Source organism: Haliotis cracherodii, unplaced genomic scaffold (assembly GCF_022045235.1).
Source record: "Haliotis cracherodii isolate W230 unplaced genomic scaffold, xgHalCrac1.p SCAF_18, whole genome shotgun sequence".
Classification (NCBI taxonomy): domain Eukaryota; kingdom Metazoa; phylum Mollusca; class Gastropoda; order Lepetellida; family Haliotidae; genus Haliotis; species Haliotis cracherodii.
In genome coordinates, this window is record NW_027266273.1 from 15,270,270 (window position 1) to 15,287,093 (window position 16,824).

Consider the following 16,824-nt stretch of genomic DNA (forward strand, 5'->3'; position numbering starts at 1 on the left):
CTCATTATATTAATCACTGGATTGTCTGGTCCAGACTCGATTATTTACAGACCGCAGTCATATAACTGGAATATTGCTGAGTGCAGTGTTAAACAAATAAACAAACATAATCATGTTGTTTATGAACCGGATGTCAACAAACCACAGGAAACATGCATTTTATACTATCTTTATTACTTGAAAATACAACGTCATTTAGATTTAGTTAAATATGACAGGACTAGCGACATGATAAATCTGTGATAGGAAAAACATTTATCAAAATGAGAACAGCTCAATAGCTAGTAAATAACATGTTAGCATCAACACGAAAATACAATACTGGTCACGTCAGTTTAAATACCGATAGTACTGCATATAGTACTAGAGAGAAGGTGTCAGGATACTGGCAGGTAATGGTAAGTATTGATGTGTTGTAAAGTGAGCAAAAAATAGAAAATAAAAATGTTAAAAAAATAAAACATAATCCAGAAATCACACAGCCATGATACTTTATAATCAGAAAGAGGCAAATGAAGGACTGAAATACTTTCACTATAATAATTTCATCATAATATTTCTTTGATAATATTATTAGTTACACTCCTAATAATAATACTGACTGAAAAAATTATTTTTTTATATTCTTTTTTAAGTCTCAAGAGATTTTACTGGCATTATCATGTCATTTTTTTACACATAGGTAATAATAAATTAATTTCACATATACAACTATAACATGATATATATAAGTAATATGTTATCTAAAGTACAATGATATAGTAATATAAACATATGATATATATATATATATACAGAATATATATACATTAGAGTGTATATCACAGCTTTCCTTTGTAAAAAGTTCACATCATCATCATCAGTGCACATATATATACACAAAGATGACATACAACTTTGAAAGAAATTATAAATTCACTGGCTTTTCCCATAAAAAAACACCCACACATGTAACAAATGTACCACCCAGATTCAAATCAACAGAAAATTATCCATAAACAAATTTTAATCATAACATGCATAAAATTACCTTCTGTGTGGAATGAAATTGATTGAGACTCTTTCACAAATATTAACAAACATCAACAATATTCCTAAGTTAAGTTTCACCCAAAATTGTATAACACACAAATACTGTTATGTAAAGATACTAAAGCACTCTTCAGGCAAACAGGATACACTTGAAAGGACTCGAAATCATGAATCCAATTTGCCAGTGTGAAATGAAAATGATGGAGATAAAAAACAAGAATCTACAACCTTAAGGAAATTTGACAGCAGGTTTCAGATTTGTAATTTGAGAATGTCAGTGAGTGAGTTTAGTTTTATGCTGCTATAAGCAATATTCCAGCAATATCACCAGAAATGGGCTTCACACATTGTACCCATGTTGGGAAACGAACCGAGGTCTTTGTTGTGACAATTAAGTGAACGCTTTAACCACTAGGCTACCCCACCTCCTGTGAGAAGTTTATCAAAGTATGACCCAGACATGAGAAGAACCCCGAAATGTTTAATGTAAAATGACACATTTCCTACCCCTTAATGCAGCAACACCCTTAGAACCATTAACCATCAACATTTCATTGACATTGAGTGAGTGTGTTAGGTTTCAAACATAGTATTCCAGGTATATCACGGCGTCTCAGCTCAATGTGGAAGGAAACTTATGCATGTCTCAGACTTTTACCACTTTAGTGAAACCTACAAGTGCGGGTAAGGTGCTGACAAACATTGAAAAATAATCAGGGCGAATTGAGATTCGAACCAACGATCACAGGGTTCTGGTGTGACCAAGGGAGGCAACTCTGCACAGTGAATTGCTGCACCTGAGATGACTGGGCCACTCCCGTTTCATTCACAGGAATTAAGGACTTCAATGACAGACCATATAACAAATTGTAGTTTTCACAAACGCAAAATTTGTTCCTAAAAACAACTTGTTCGTATCTGGACATATATGACCTACTTTCACAGTAGGCAAGTGGACAGTCCAATTTAACATGGACTCAGATCCATGTTCTGTTGTGTAATGAGTTGCTTGGTTATGTAACGAGACCTTTAATGAAATCTCTCATCAGCTTCTAACAATAATTGGAAGAGGAGGTTGTGCAGCTTGGATGTGTTTGACTGTTTAAAAAGTAACTGCAATATTTAAATCTTCATTGTAAACTAAAAAAAATTTCGTAAGAAAGAAGATATCTTCTAACAATTTGTCCTTTTCTTGACCTAATAGTGTTTTCCTTAAGCTAATATAGTGCTTTCCCTAAACTAATGATCTTTCCTTAAACTATAATGCTTTCCTCCAACTAATAATGCTTTCCTTAAACTAATAATTATTAACTTAACCTAATAGTGCTTTCCTTAAACAAGTAATGCTTTCCTTAAACAAACGGTGCTTTGTGATGATGAAAGGTTTTACTGTATCATATTCTGGGACGTGGCTGTTGCTTCAGGTTTATTGATGAACTTAACAAGGTTCAAAACAAAAACAAAACTTGAAACATTAGTAATCCTAAAATGTTGAATGTGGCTTTGAAACATTGTTCATCATATCAATAGTATAAAAAATAATTACACAATATTCACATCCTCTAACATTCATTGCATAACATAATTCACAATGCAGAAGACAGACACTAACTTAGGAAACTGTATATCTTCTAACAAATGCAACATTTCAAAATGTCAACAAATTTACTTCTCAAGGTTTGTAAATAAGTATGTGATATCAAAAATCAACAATTTTCCATTTTGAAAAATGGAGACAATAAACAAAACAGACTTGAAGAGTAGTTCTCTTATTAAGCAGGTTTTCGTTGCCCACTGATGACTGAACACACTGTCCTCCTGGTTGGTGGAGAGAATGTACCCGACACTGCTAGTAGTTGTGGATGGCATACGGTGCCTGGGTACTGTAGGGCTGAAGTGGAGAACACAGGATTAGTTGGCTACAAAGGAATGTACACTGCACATGGACAAGGCATGACATTAACCCTCTCTTCCCACACATCTCTTCATCACAGGACCTGCCCTGGCAAGCCAGGAGATGACAGTGTCCTATCTTGGTGGACAATACCAGGTGCTGACAGTGTCCCATCTAGGTGGACAATAACAAGAACTGACAGTGTCCCATCTTGGTGGACAATAACAAGAACTGATAGTGTCCCATCTAGGTAGACAATACCAGGGCAGACAGTCCCATCTAGGTGGACAATACCAGGTGCTGACAGTGTCCCATCTTGGTGGACAATACCAGGGCAGACAGTGTCCCATCTAGGTGGACAATACCAGGGCAGACAGTGTCCCATCTAGGTGGACAATACCAGGCGCTGACAGTGTCCCGTCTAGGTGGACAGTACCAGGGCAGACAGTGTCCCATCTTGGTGGACAATACCAGGCGCTGACAGTGTTCCATCTTGGTGGACAATAACAAGAACTGATAGTGTCCCATCTAGGTGGACAATACCAGGGCAGACAGTGTCCCATCTAGGTGGACAATAACAGGAGCTGACAGTGTCCCATCTAGGTGGACAATACCAAGGGCAGACAGTGTCCCATCTCGGTGGACAATAACAGGAGCTGACAGTGTCCCATCTAGGTGGACAATAACAGCTGACAGTGTCCCTTCTAGGTGGACAATAACAGCAGCTGAAAGTGTCTTATGTAGGTGGACAATAACAGCTGACAGTGTCCCATCTACATGGACAATAACAGGAGCTGACAGTGTCCTATCTAGGTGGACGATAACAGGAGCTGACAGTGTTCCGTCGAGACGGACAATAATAGAAGCTGACAGTGTCCTATCTGGGTGGACAATAACAGGCGCTGACAGTGTCCAATTTAGGTGGACAATAACAGAAACTGAGTGTGTCCCATCTAGGTGGGCAATAACAGGAGCTGACGGTGTCCCATATAGGTGGACAATAGCAGAAACAGAGTGTGTCCCATCTAGGTGGACAATAACAGGCGCTGACAGTGTCCAATTTAGGTGGACAATAACAGAAACTGAGTGTGTCCCATCTAGGTTGACAATAACAGAAACTGAGTGTGTCCCATCTAGGTGGGCAATAACAGGAGCTGACAGTGTCCCATCTAGGTGGACAATAACAGGAACTGACAGTATCCCATCTAGGTGGACAATAACAGGAACTGACAGTGTCCCATCTAGGTGGACAATAACAGGAACTGAGAGTGTCCCATCTAGGTGGACAATAACAGGTGCTGACAGTGTCCCATATAGGTGGACAATAACAGGAACTGACAGTATCCCATCTAGGTGGACAATAACAGGTGCTGACGGTGTCCTATCTGAGTGGATGATAAAAGGAGCTGACAGTGTCCCATCTAGGTGGACAATAGCAGGATCTGACAGTGTCCCATCTAGGTGGACAATACCAGGAGCTGACAGTGTCCCATCTAGGTGGACAATAACAGCTGACAGTGTCCCATCTTGGTGGACAATAACAGGAGCTGACAATGTCCCATCTAGGTGGACAATAACAGGTGCTGACAGTGTCCCATATAGGTGGACAATAACAGGAACTGACAGTATCCCATCTAGGTGGACAATAACAGGAGCTGACAATGTCCCATCTAGGTGCACGATAACAGGGGCAGACAGTGTTCCGTAGAGGTGGACAATACCAGGGGCAGACAGTGTCCCATCTAGGTGGACAATAACATGAGCTGACAGTGTCCTGTGTAGGTGGACGATAACAGGGGCAGACAGTGTTCCGTTGAGGTGGACAATAATAGAAGCTGACAGTGTCCTATCTGGGTGGATGTTAAAAGGAGCTGACAGTGTCCCATATAGGTGGACAATAACAGGAACTGACAGTGTCCCATCTAGGTGGACAATAACAGGAACTGAGTGTGTCCCATCTAGGTGGACAATAACAGGAGCTGACAGTGTCCCATCTAGGTGGACAATAACAGCTGACAGTGTCCCATCTTCGTTGACAATAATAGGTGCTGACAGCGTGTCCCATATGAACCGTGTTCCACAAAGATCCCGGATATTTACAGATGACAAGTTACAGCTTAGTGAACTCACATTTGAAGACCTTCTGTCTGGGATCTCGTACATGTTGGAGTGCTTGCTGGGAATGGTTGACTTGACAAACCGCTGCCCCATCGTTGAGGAACTGTACTCGCCATTCTGATCCCCGACATACGCCTTGTGCTGCAGGACAGAGAACAGAGCCTTGTATTCCACTGAACAACGTGATGGCAAGGAAGCTATATACACAGACTCACCTGGGTTGTACCATGATACATGTTGGATGGTTTTCAAGTTATGTCCCGAAACAAACCCTACTCTCATTTGAGACTAAGTAAAAATTATTTTCCATGGACATATAAAAATTAAAATATAAAATTTTGAAATTTGCAAAAGCCACCAGTTAAGCTGATGACCAATGCATATGTGCAGTATTGTAGAAAAATGTTGAATGTTTTTTTTTAGTTATGTCCCGGAAACAAATCCTACCCTTGTTTGAGACTAAGGTGAAATTGTTTCCATGGAAACAAAAAAATATAATGTTGAAAAATTTCAAAAGAGCAAAAGGCACCTGTTAAGCTGATGCCAATGCATATAGCAAGTTTCGTTGAAAAACATTTAACGGTTTTCAAGTTATGGCTATGAATGGGATGGGCACACTGACGCCGACACAATCGGGAACAAAGCCAAACATGGCATGTCTCCCCTCCTTTTGGGGGGATGAGGGAGACATAATTTAATGTTATGGTATGTGATAAAAAGGTTATTATATGGCAGTGTTGTTATCATATCCCATCCCTTAGGGGGTCCATAAAAATGGGTACTGACCTCATATAAAGTCTATAATTGTATAATATCACATGGTGACCACTGTAGTGCAATAAGTAAGATTGCAATAGAGTGAAATCATCAATGTTGTACAAGAATTTTGACATATGTATACTCAACACCAAAAGAAACGCAAACCATAGCAACATATAGAGAATTGTGTATGTTAAGAAGAGATGTTTCAGAAATGTTACCACAGAGTGTCTATATTTTTATCACGATATGCTGCACGTGACTTCCAAACTTTACACGCTAATCCTGCATGAGTCATATGGTGCATCTCGAGTCATGGATCTATGACGTCACATGTGATGCAATTATGAGCATCGATTCACACAACATACTAGTATGTTTGATTGTGCATCGAGCTCTTGACTACAAGTAATTCTTCTAGACGTTTCTTTGTCAGTGAGTGTATAATATCTGCATTGTGAAAAGGAAACTGTAGATGAAGACAACTTCATCACGAATATGATTCCGTTCACTGAACATGTCAATTCATTGAATACTGGTATCCATATTCTACTTTTAAGATGTTCTTAATGAGAAGTTATGTCAGAAACATATCAACAACACATAAAAAATTACACCTCAAACTTACTTAATTAAAATCTTACTAAATTATACTTTGTGAATGAGTGAATGACACTTGTCAAATCTTTCCACGAACAATGTATGGATGAGTTAAACAACTGTCCGTGAGTATATTAACACAGAAAGCTGCCACATCACAGTGACAGGACACAGGAAACGGACACAGGAAACCGGACACAGGAAACCGGACAGGTGCACGAGTAACATGACTGGGTTCAGTCCCGACACATGTGAACCACACAAGGAACGTATACAAGTACACACATGTACATCTTGCAGTGGGACCTTGTGTGTGTGTGTGTGTGTGTGTGTGTGTGTGTGTGTGTGTGTGTGTGTGTGTGTGTGTGTGTGTGTGTGTCTGTCTGTCTGTGTGACTGTGTGTGTCTGCTTGTACTAGTCCGGACTAGTGCCCATTTTATAGTGCAAGCTCCTACGTTCATACAGTTTGGCCCTCACTCTATGAAGGTTCAAACTCCAATGAACTCACACAAGGTGAAAGTCAATTCTTAAATGATGTGTCCCTTTGACATTGATTGACATAATTGCGTGATTTATCTCCCCTGTATCCATGACTACATAATGTCGACGAATGACCATGCCGAGTAATAATTACTTAAGTATGTGGAAAATGGGATGTGCATGTACAATCAGTGTCAATCACCATCAAGCACTTTAGCTCCCTATATATCGCAATACGTATTGTAATACAAAAACCTGTATCGCAATAGTTCACAAAACAATGTTTTTTGCCAATACACAGCCGTAGTAATTATGGATGTCGCTTCCTAGAGAGACAGTAATATCGAGGTACATTCCACATTGTTTGAGGTAAGTTTGGAAAGGGCTTAAGGAAGGGAGTTGTATTCCTATATTTAACAATATACTGTAAATATTGAAATTAACGCGAGCTTGCGGAAATACCAACTTCAATATAAACACAAACACAGTTTTATTTAGCAGCAGTTGTAACAAGAAAGTAACCATTTCATTCAAAGAATAGGAATTATACAATAGGCATCCGGTGAGTATCACTGCTGAGGTCAAGTGTTCTACCCTCCCGTATCAAACTAGCCATCATTGACCACTTCAGCAGTCAAGACAGACGCCACCCACACAACACTTTGTTTTTACGGAAGTGCTCCACTCAGCGCTAATAAGCAATGCTATTTGTTGTTTGATTGGATTAAGGTAAGGTTGGATTATGGTATGGATATGTATCATTCCACTAGGGATGGGGTTGGGGGAGTCGCATTGAAATTGTCACATTTTTTGCTTGGGATCAGCAGTCGTATTAATTTGGAGGCGCATTAATTTCAAGATTTACAGTACCAGAGCACATCTCAACAACACCCTGATCATAGAGACCCCAAAGCACAAACATAGACAGGATACATTTGACAAGTGATATAAACAGGGTTAACATGTGATAGACACAGTGTTAACATGTGACAGACACAGTGTTAACATCGGTGTGAGTACATATACATTGCATTTTGTCAGTCACATTTCACCATAATACACCCACAAAACAACCAGATACATATGCATGTGAAATTAATAAACATAAACGGCAAATCAAACATTATTCATGGTGCATACACTGGCTTATGACATGCAGCTCAAACTGGGGACAGTGTGGCCATTATACCCAACAGTAACACACTCAGTACCTCCGGCATACTCCGTGTAGTAAGTGTCTCCCTAGGGGGCGCTTCCATCCACGAGGGAAGCTACAGGGACGTTAAAAGGGGATATATCATTTCCATTTTTTCTTTTATTACAATTCCTTTTGGATATTTAAAAATGAGTTCTCATTAAAAAAGATCATTTTTAACTTCAAACAGGATACAATAGTTAACATATTTTAAAGAAAAGACAATTCATCCAGTATTTGAATACAATAAAATCTTGTGTAATTTAAAGAACTATATAGAACCTTTTTAATGGGTGGGGATGAATGATATGCTTATGGTTGACGTTTGGTGACTTTTGAAAAAAAATAGACGTAGAAATAAATAAAAATTAAACATTCTGTTTAAAATACTGTGTAAGATAACAAGCAGACACTGAGAGACGTAGAAACATGCATCATCATGAACACAGGCGTGTTCTGTCCTACAAACCTCAGCCAAATCAGTTATAGCCTTTCTCTCCATGATCAATTTTCCGTTAGCCTGAAGAAAAATTACAGTTTGTTAATGCTACCTCAACTCAGAGCCTGCTTCAGCTTGGAACTCTAGAAGCCCCGTGGGGATTCCAGTCAGAATATCACCCCAGAATCAACTGCTGGCATAAGCGCTGATGAAGAGTTTCAACATGTGAAAAGCGTCGTCGTACCCTGATGTATCGGTATGGATCGGAGCTTGTTTGTTTGTTTGCTTGTTGTTTAATGCCGCACTCAGCAATATTCCAGCTATATGATGGCGGTCTGTAAATAATCGAGTCTGGACCAAACAATCCAGTGATTGACATCATGAGCAGCGATCCATGCAATTGGGATCGATGACATGCATCAACCAAGTCAGCAAGCCTGACCACCCGATCCCTTAGTCGCCTCTTACGACAAGCATGGTTACTTTTTACAGCAAGCATGGGTTGCTGAAGACCTATTCTACCCCGGATCTTCACGGGTTGGATAGGTGGTCAGGCTGTGAGACACTTGCCTGGCATGTTGTTATTATTTACAGATTGCCATGATACTGCTGAATTGGTGTGGACTGTGGCGTAAAACAACATTCATTCACTCACATCACTGTTTTCTTGACATACTCTCCCCAACCGGGTCAACAGAAGGTGATCCAGGATTTTGAAAAAGAGGTGCACACAATACCCAATTTACGAAGTGATTGGCCAAGGGCAGTCAACATGTAACATACACCCATCGGGGTTTGCCATTGGTGGGACATACATGTATCTGTGACCCAAGTCATGAGTGAGTGAGTGGGTTTAACGCCGTTTTGAACAGCAAACAGGGGGCGAACCAGGGCAAACAGGCATTCAATCCCACAATCATAGGTTTCTGGTGTTCCTAAGGGATGTAACTCTGCACACTAATTGGGTGCCTTAGACATCTGGTGCCACCTGTGCCAACCCTCCACCCCACCCCTCACCCACCCCAACCCCCAAATTACACCCAGACTTTTTTTCAGCAGTAGGTTTCATATTTTCCCGACCACAAATGTCCAATGTTAGAGAAACCTCATTTACTGTCACTATCAATAAAAGTTATTTAACATACAATATTTATGTATGAAATGTATCGCTATAAAAACTCACCCTCATTTAATTTTTTTTTCAATTCCTTCCAACTTAACATATTCTGGAAATACAATATTTGGGATCCAAAAATCCACAACCCCAAAAAAGAAATTTGGAAAAATTCCATCCAGATTAGCTTGGTTTCACTTTATACAATTTGCTAAACAAAATGGACATTTTCCATCTTTTGTGTGGAATGAGCATCCAATGCATAACGTACATATATGAATTTCATCTCAGTATTTTTGACACAAACTGTCTTTCTTGGAAGAACAAATAAGAATTTATCGTCAGTCTGCAGTACCATTAGTTCTTACTTACATCACGTCTTGGAGAAAACAGAGTGTTGTCCAGCCTCTCCTTCTTATGATTATCTCCCTTTGGTGCGCCGCCTCCCTTCTTGCCGAACATCGTACCAAACACATCATGATGCTGTGAACAGTCGGGTAAATAGACGTTATTAACCCAGGTTTCATATTGGAAATATCATATACTAGGAATAAAATAATTTTTAATATGATGCGAGCCTTAAGACAAGCTCTCATTCTTTTCCAATCTCACTTCAGTGAGTGAGTGAGTGAGTTAGGTTTAAACATCGCTTTTATAGTATTCCAGTTATATCACAGCATGTCAACTTTATATGGAGGAAAGCCTGAAGTGATGCAGGTCTTACCACTTTGGACAAACAGAGGATTATGGGTATGGTGCTGACAAACCTAGTAACATAATCGAGGCAAACTGTTATTCAAGCCCAAAATGGTGTCTGCCCAAGTTATGCAACTCTGCACAGCGAATCATAACACCTCAGACAACTGGCCCACCTGTGTCCCCTTAACTACAGTGAATCAAGTCATTTATTATGTAGAGACAAAATATTTGCAGCCATTAATATCATATGGACCATAAGTCAAATTCACATCCTTTTCCAATCCCACGATAGTGACAGCCATTTATTATGTAGTGTCAAGTTATTGTCAGCCATTATGCACTATGATATTGAGCAAACCCACCCTCAACATATGTGGAATGTCAGGCTTTAGTTGGAGAAAATACTCACCCCTGTACCTTAAACATAGAACTGCAATAGTCATAATGCTGAGACATTGTAGTAGACTCTAGCTATCTCATTGTCCAGGTAATACTCACTCACCATTGGCCTGGAAAAAATACACACACCCCCATACCTTAACATAGAACTGCAATCATCTTCCTGAGGCAAGGGACTTAACTGACTCTAAAGTCCAGTTTCCACCCTTGCCGAACTAGACTGGAATTATGGAGTTATATTTTGTCTGGATTAACAAGTCTATGCATAGATTAATCAAAATCTAGACATCCGGTTCGAAAACAACATGGATTTCAATGTGTCAGGACGTTGACAGACTTTCTGCAAATTTTTTCACATTTTTAATCAAGGTGCTGAAATGATTTCATGCACTGCACGAGGTAAAACCCGTTTTAGTACAACATAGATCGATTATCAATCAGTCTTGACTGGGCGCCGCCATTTTGTTTGAAGCAAATGCAAGTGATTCTAGAAGTGGAATCTGTTTGGTCAATAGGAGGGACATAGAAGGGACATAACTATAATAGCCACTGGTGGTGCAATGATCGAGCCTGGAAATTCCAGCGTAGTTTGGCAAGGGTAGAAACAGAACTTTTACAGTAAGTTAAGAAGAACTTTGGAAGATGAACTGCAATAGTCATAGTGCTAAGACAAAATACTGGCCAAAATACTCACATGTTTCCATTCCTGATTGTCTCTGAGTTTGTCCAGTCTCTTGGTGCGTTCCCGTTCCTGTGCCTGGTGCGTGAGGAAGTCGTGGTACTCCCTTATTGAGTTGACCGGCTTGTTGTCTCCTTTGTTCATTTTCTGCAATAAGATGGTGACTTGTTTAACTCCTGAATTTCAGAGGCACTTGTTACCAAGCCAGCTGGACTTGTGTCCATAAAGCTATCAAAATTATTTCAAACAAATGAGGCACCCTTTACAAAAGACCAAATACCATATTCACCATAATCAGAACCCAGAGCGTAGAAGATTGACAAAGGTAGGTGCTTACTTAAACCATACATGAGTTATATTTGTTTTCATGTATTTGACAGTTGTGAACAAATGTAGTCTAAACATGGATGAAACTAAATCTTTTTCAATAAAAGTTACTAAAAAGCAATTTCACATACCCCCCCTACACCGCTATTTTCTGTAAAAAGATTATGTGTTGTACACATGGAGGATATTATATTCGTGTTCATGTCATACTATGTTTACGATACAAGTGTCTAAATTCAAGTATTTCCCGAGCGATAGTGAGCGAAAGCAGCCTTACCACAACCTGCCTTATGTTATGCCAGCAAGGGTCAAGGTCACTCAACCACAGAGCATATGATCATCAAGCTCCTGCCCAGCACGGGACAACTTCGTTACACTCTCGGTAATATCGCTGCCATCAGAGTGGGTGCGGCCATTACAAGAATCTTGAAATTGGCCCTCTAACCACAAATCTGGTAACGTTTATACTTTTGTTTATGTCTTTGGGAATACCATCATAGTGAATTTTGAAAAGGTTTAAGACTGACGATATTTCCCGGATGAATTAACATTTTTGTTTGTTCAGATTGGTTCGATATTTCAGAATAACGGAAAATCAACCAACTTGACCCTTACATTCTTACTATAACAATAAATGAAACAGAAATTCAAACTGACAAACAAAGAAAATAATTTAGCATGGGTAAGAGTATTCGGTGTCATGGCAGTCATCTTGTTTGAAAACATAATGGTCAGTCAGCTGCGAGATAAACTCCAAGCGTGGTTGTAGCCACCTATCACAGTGGGGAGCTTTCGCTAGTGGCAGCGATAGTAAAGGGAGCTCTGCGAACAGGATATTGATGTGAGGAGCTTGGAAAGTTACAAGCAAAGGGAGGTAATTCTCATAGATAGAGGTAGAGTTATTAACGTGCATACCACTGATGGTAGACTAGTGGTTGATAGCACACGCAGTGATCCACGCTGTTGCACAATGTGAAAACCCAATCCTCATTTCAGCTCACTCTTACTACACTCACATAACACAAGATATAACACAAGATATAACACAAACACAAATATATTAACTAACTTCCTTCCCCATTTGTTCAACCATTACACAGCTTGCAGGAGCATGGTAACAACTGAACCTTTCACTGATACAAGAGGTCATCAGGCTCAAGGCAATGGCTCATTTGGTCAGCTCGGGTAATTACAAAAAGGGAAGTGGGTGGAATCCAGGATTCTATTAATGGAAATGGTTGGATTAACTTACAGTTATGACTTGGCATGTAGATTTTATACATTTGTAGATTTTGTTGGCTTTTATAAAGTTTTTACGTTTTAAAATATAAAGTGTATAAAGTAATGCTGATGGACTTGAAGAGTGGCTGATCTAAAGTGGTTGTTTGAAGTCACAAGGTTTACCATCTGTATTCCACAGCCCACAGAAATTCTGCAGTACCTTCATTTGTATGTTTGAGAAGGAAAAGTTGAACATAAAGATGAAGATGCTTAGACTTCGGTGAGGCCACCAAAATGTCTTAATTCTCAAAAGAATTTAAGACAATAATCTAGTTTTTATACTTGTGTATTCCAAATCTCATTAAGAAGGGGAGGTAACTCTTCAACTTGTCGGTGGCACGGGTGGCCCAGTCATCTAAGGCACGCAAATCGCTGTGCAGAGTTGATTCCCTTGGGAGCGCCAGAAACTTATGATTGTTGGTTCGAATCCTGGTTCGCCCCGATTATGTTTCTAGGTTTGTCAGCACCATACCCGTGCTCGTGGGTTTCACCGAAGTGGTTAACGTCAGAGACCTGCATCACTTTGGGCTTTCCTCCCACATTAAGCTGACACGCCGCGATATAACTGGAATACTGTTAAAAGCAGCGTTAAACCCAACTCACTCACTTCAACTTGTCATTCCAAGAAACATTCTAACAGCATGCTTCTTTTATTTATATATTATGATAATAATTTTCAGAATTTTGCAACTTTACTTTTACATTTAGAATACTATCAGCAAACTAAATGTCAGTATTGATTTTATATACTGGGTATACCTCAATAACACCATCAGTCTGGATAAAATGTACGGCTGGGACGGGTGACTCGGGTACTTGGGTCGGGTGGGTACTGAGTAGGACCCGGGTACCTACAGGACTACTCTGACCAGTGGTTAATAATGTGATATATTGTTTAATGACAAGAATCATCTAGAATGTTTATCTTATGTTTGATTAAAGATAAAACTTCAGTCAACTTCAGTTTATGCATGACCAGATCGTTTTTATTTGTGTATCTAAATACATTGCGAGGGCTCCGGTCAAACTATTCCCAGTCGGACATTTGGACCGATCTCTTAAGATCTACAGCGGGCACCTGGGTAGGGTCGGGTAATGGGGGTGTGGGTACCCGGGTAGTAAATTTGGACTCATCCCAGCCCTAATAAAATACTCACCCCCATTGCTTAACATAGAATTGAAATAGTCATAAGAAGTTTCAGTAAGCATTAATTCGGTGGTACTAGTTGCTTACTTTATGTGTCTGGTTGGTTGGTTGTTAAACATCGCACTCAGCAATATTCCAGCTATATGACGGCAGTCTGTAAAATAATCGAGTCTGGACCAGACAATCCAGTGATTGATATCATCAGCATCGTTCCACGCAATTGGGATCAACGGCATGCATCAACCAAGTCAGCGAGCCTGACCACCCGATCCCGTTAGTCGCCTTTTACGACAAGCATAGTCACTTATGTGTCTTGGTTGACTGGAGTTTGAGTGAGTGAGTTAGTTGGGTTGATCGTTACTCTGAACAGTATTTCAGTTATATCGGCTGCATGTGGGATGAAACCCTAAAGTTATGCAGGTCTCAGATTCACGGCGAATCCAAGATTCAAACCCACAACCGTAGTTATCTGGCATGCCTAACGGATGCCGGCACCTGGTTTGAGAAAATGGTGTAAGGTTGTTGTTGTGTGTTTGTATGGTGTTGTATGATCAGGTACATACCAGTTTGGATATATCAGAGTTTGCGAGGTGCTGGTTCAGCAGTGTGCCAGTGATGGGGTCACGACGAGGTCGCCCTACAAGTCCCTCTCTCATGATCTCCGTCAGCTCACCAACCTGCAGCACAAGGATTTCCACATATTCACTGGCTGAGAAACACAAATGACTTCAGGTCGGATGATTTATGGAACTCACTTGAGTTACTAAAAGTGGAATGGGATCTGTAGCATCTACCTTTGTCTTTTTATTTTATGATAAAACAATCACAGACTTTACATGAGATCAACACCTGCATTTCTGGACATAAAAAAAAAATATCTTCGATCAATACTGTTTTTTCAGGTCCATAAAAACAGATACAGACCTAACACAAAGTCGATAATTGTATGATGTCATAATATAGTTGAAGACTGTTCACTGAGTTAAACACTCCGTGAGCCTGCATCTTTCCATTAAAACATATTATAAGGGGCCGATTGTTTTTAAATATCTAGATGGGATGCTTGAAGATTGTGTTAGACACAGTGTATTTCTCGCTCACTGCTTCAAGACATTAAAATGTTTTCTCTGAAAGGAGGACCTGACCAGTTATATTTTTTCACACATTTTTTACAGAACATCCAATAAGTCCAGCAAACAAAAGCTACACAACAAGGTCATTTAGGATTTTTTTAAATGTAGGGCTACCAAACCAGTGAAACTAGTAGTAAAAGAATGTCTTAATGGAATATGAAATAATTGGGGCTGGCTATAGACACAGATTATAGAGATTGATAATTGTTAACTATAAATATCGATCAATTATCTATAAATATAGGGGAAATAACTCTGAGCAAAAAAGCAAAAAATGAGTCAAATCAACTTATTTCACTCCACTGGTGAGTGGTGGCACATTTATGCAGGGATTACTTTGAGGACATTTGAGATGCAACAAAAACAGTTACATTCCATCTTCAGCAATATTGAAGTCTGTTTTGGAAAATCTAAACTTTATCTTATCAAAATAGTTTACCATATTCGACGTAATAAGCGCCCCGCTCTAATAAGCGCCCACGGCGATATTTGCTAATATATTGGCTAGTGAACAATCCCAATTAGCACTCCTTCCTATTGATCAATGTACACAAGACTTCTTTATTCGCGTATGATACGCAGTCGTGTGTTATATGCATTCTTAATTATGGGCAATTCAATTCTGGAAAAATGTATCTGTCTCATATAAACATTTCAGTGTGTCAGCATAAACCACGAAATTTATCTTTCAACTTTTGTCCACCAAAATAATATTCTAATAAGAGCCCCCTATTTCTAATTTTGAAAGCGCCCTGGGCGCTTATTACGTCGAATACGGTATGTAAGATATTATCGATGAGTGAGTGAGTATGGTTTTACGCCGCTTTTAGCAATATTCCAGCAATATCACGGCGGGGACACCAGAAATGGTCTTCACACGTTGTACCCATGTCAGGAATCGAACCCAGGTCTTCAACGTGACGAGCAAACGCTTTAACCACTAGGCTACCTGACCACCCCTATTATTGATGACACAATTTTCATACTGATAATCATAACATTTCTTCCCATCGACGATAATTCTGATTATCGATCTTTTCATGCCAGGACTAGACATAATATATAGAACACTTGACTTTGCTACTCACTGGAGCCTTCATATAGTTGTCCATGTCCTCGCGGTTCCTCTTTTGTTCCTCCATTTCTTGCTCTGTAACGATGGGAACAGATAATATACATGCAACTGTCACCTTGACCTCTATACTGTGACATTTCATTGAGATGCTCGACAACCATCTGATTAACTTCAGATATTGATTCTAAATAGAAGATTGAACAGAGTTGCTTGAATTTCATTTTCTCAAGCAGAAATTAAAGATGCAACAACCTCTTGCTGCAAAGAATACATTTCTCTATCGATTGCTTTAAGGAACTAGAATGTTTACTTTAATGGTGAACAGACCAATGCTCATTCACTAAAGCCCACAACCAAGAAGTCGATATCACAATTCTATAAGCATACACACACTTCCCTAATGTCGCCACAATGACATTATGGGTTTAAATTCATGTATCATGGGTTTAAATT

General features: G+C 39.5%; 1 protein-coding gene across 1 annotated transcript in view; it reads right to left on the reverse strand.

The window, feature by feature from the left end:
• Positions 1–813: 813 nt before the first annotated feature.
• Positions 814–16,824, reverse strand: part of LOC139465811 (GRB10-interacting GYF protein 2-like) — a 77,299-nt gene continuing 61,288 nt past the window's right edge. Inside the window, exons 18-25 of the mRNA XM_071247745.1 lie at positions 16,385–16,446; positions 14,727–14,840; positions 11,424–11,555; positions 10,004–10,114; positions 8,548–8,598; positions 8,095–8,154; positions 5,057–5,185; positions 814–2,923 (exon numbers count right to left, since the gene is read on the reverse strand). Of these exons, the coding sequence (XP_071103846.1) occupies positions 2,882–2,923; positions 5,057–5,185; positions 8,095–8,154; positions 8,548–8,598; positions 10,004–10,114; positions 11,424–11,555; positions 14,727–14,840; positions 16,385–16,446 (701 nt within the window). The 3' untranslated portion in view covers positions 814–2,881. The remainder of the gene's footprint in view (positions 2,924–5,056; positions 5,186–8,094; positions 8,155–8,547; positions 8,599–10,003; positions 10,115–11,423; positions 11,556–14,726; positions 14,841–16,384; positions 16,447–16,824) is intronic.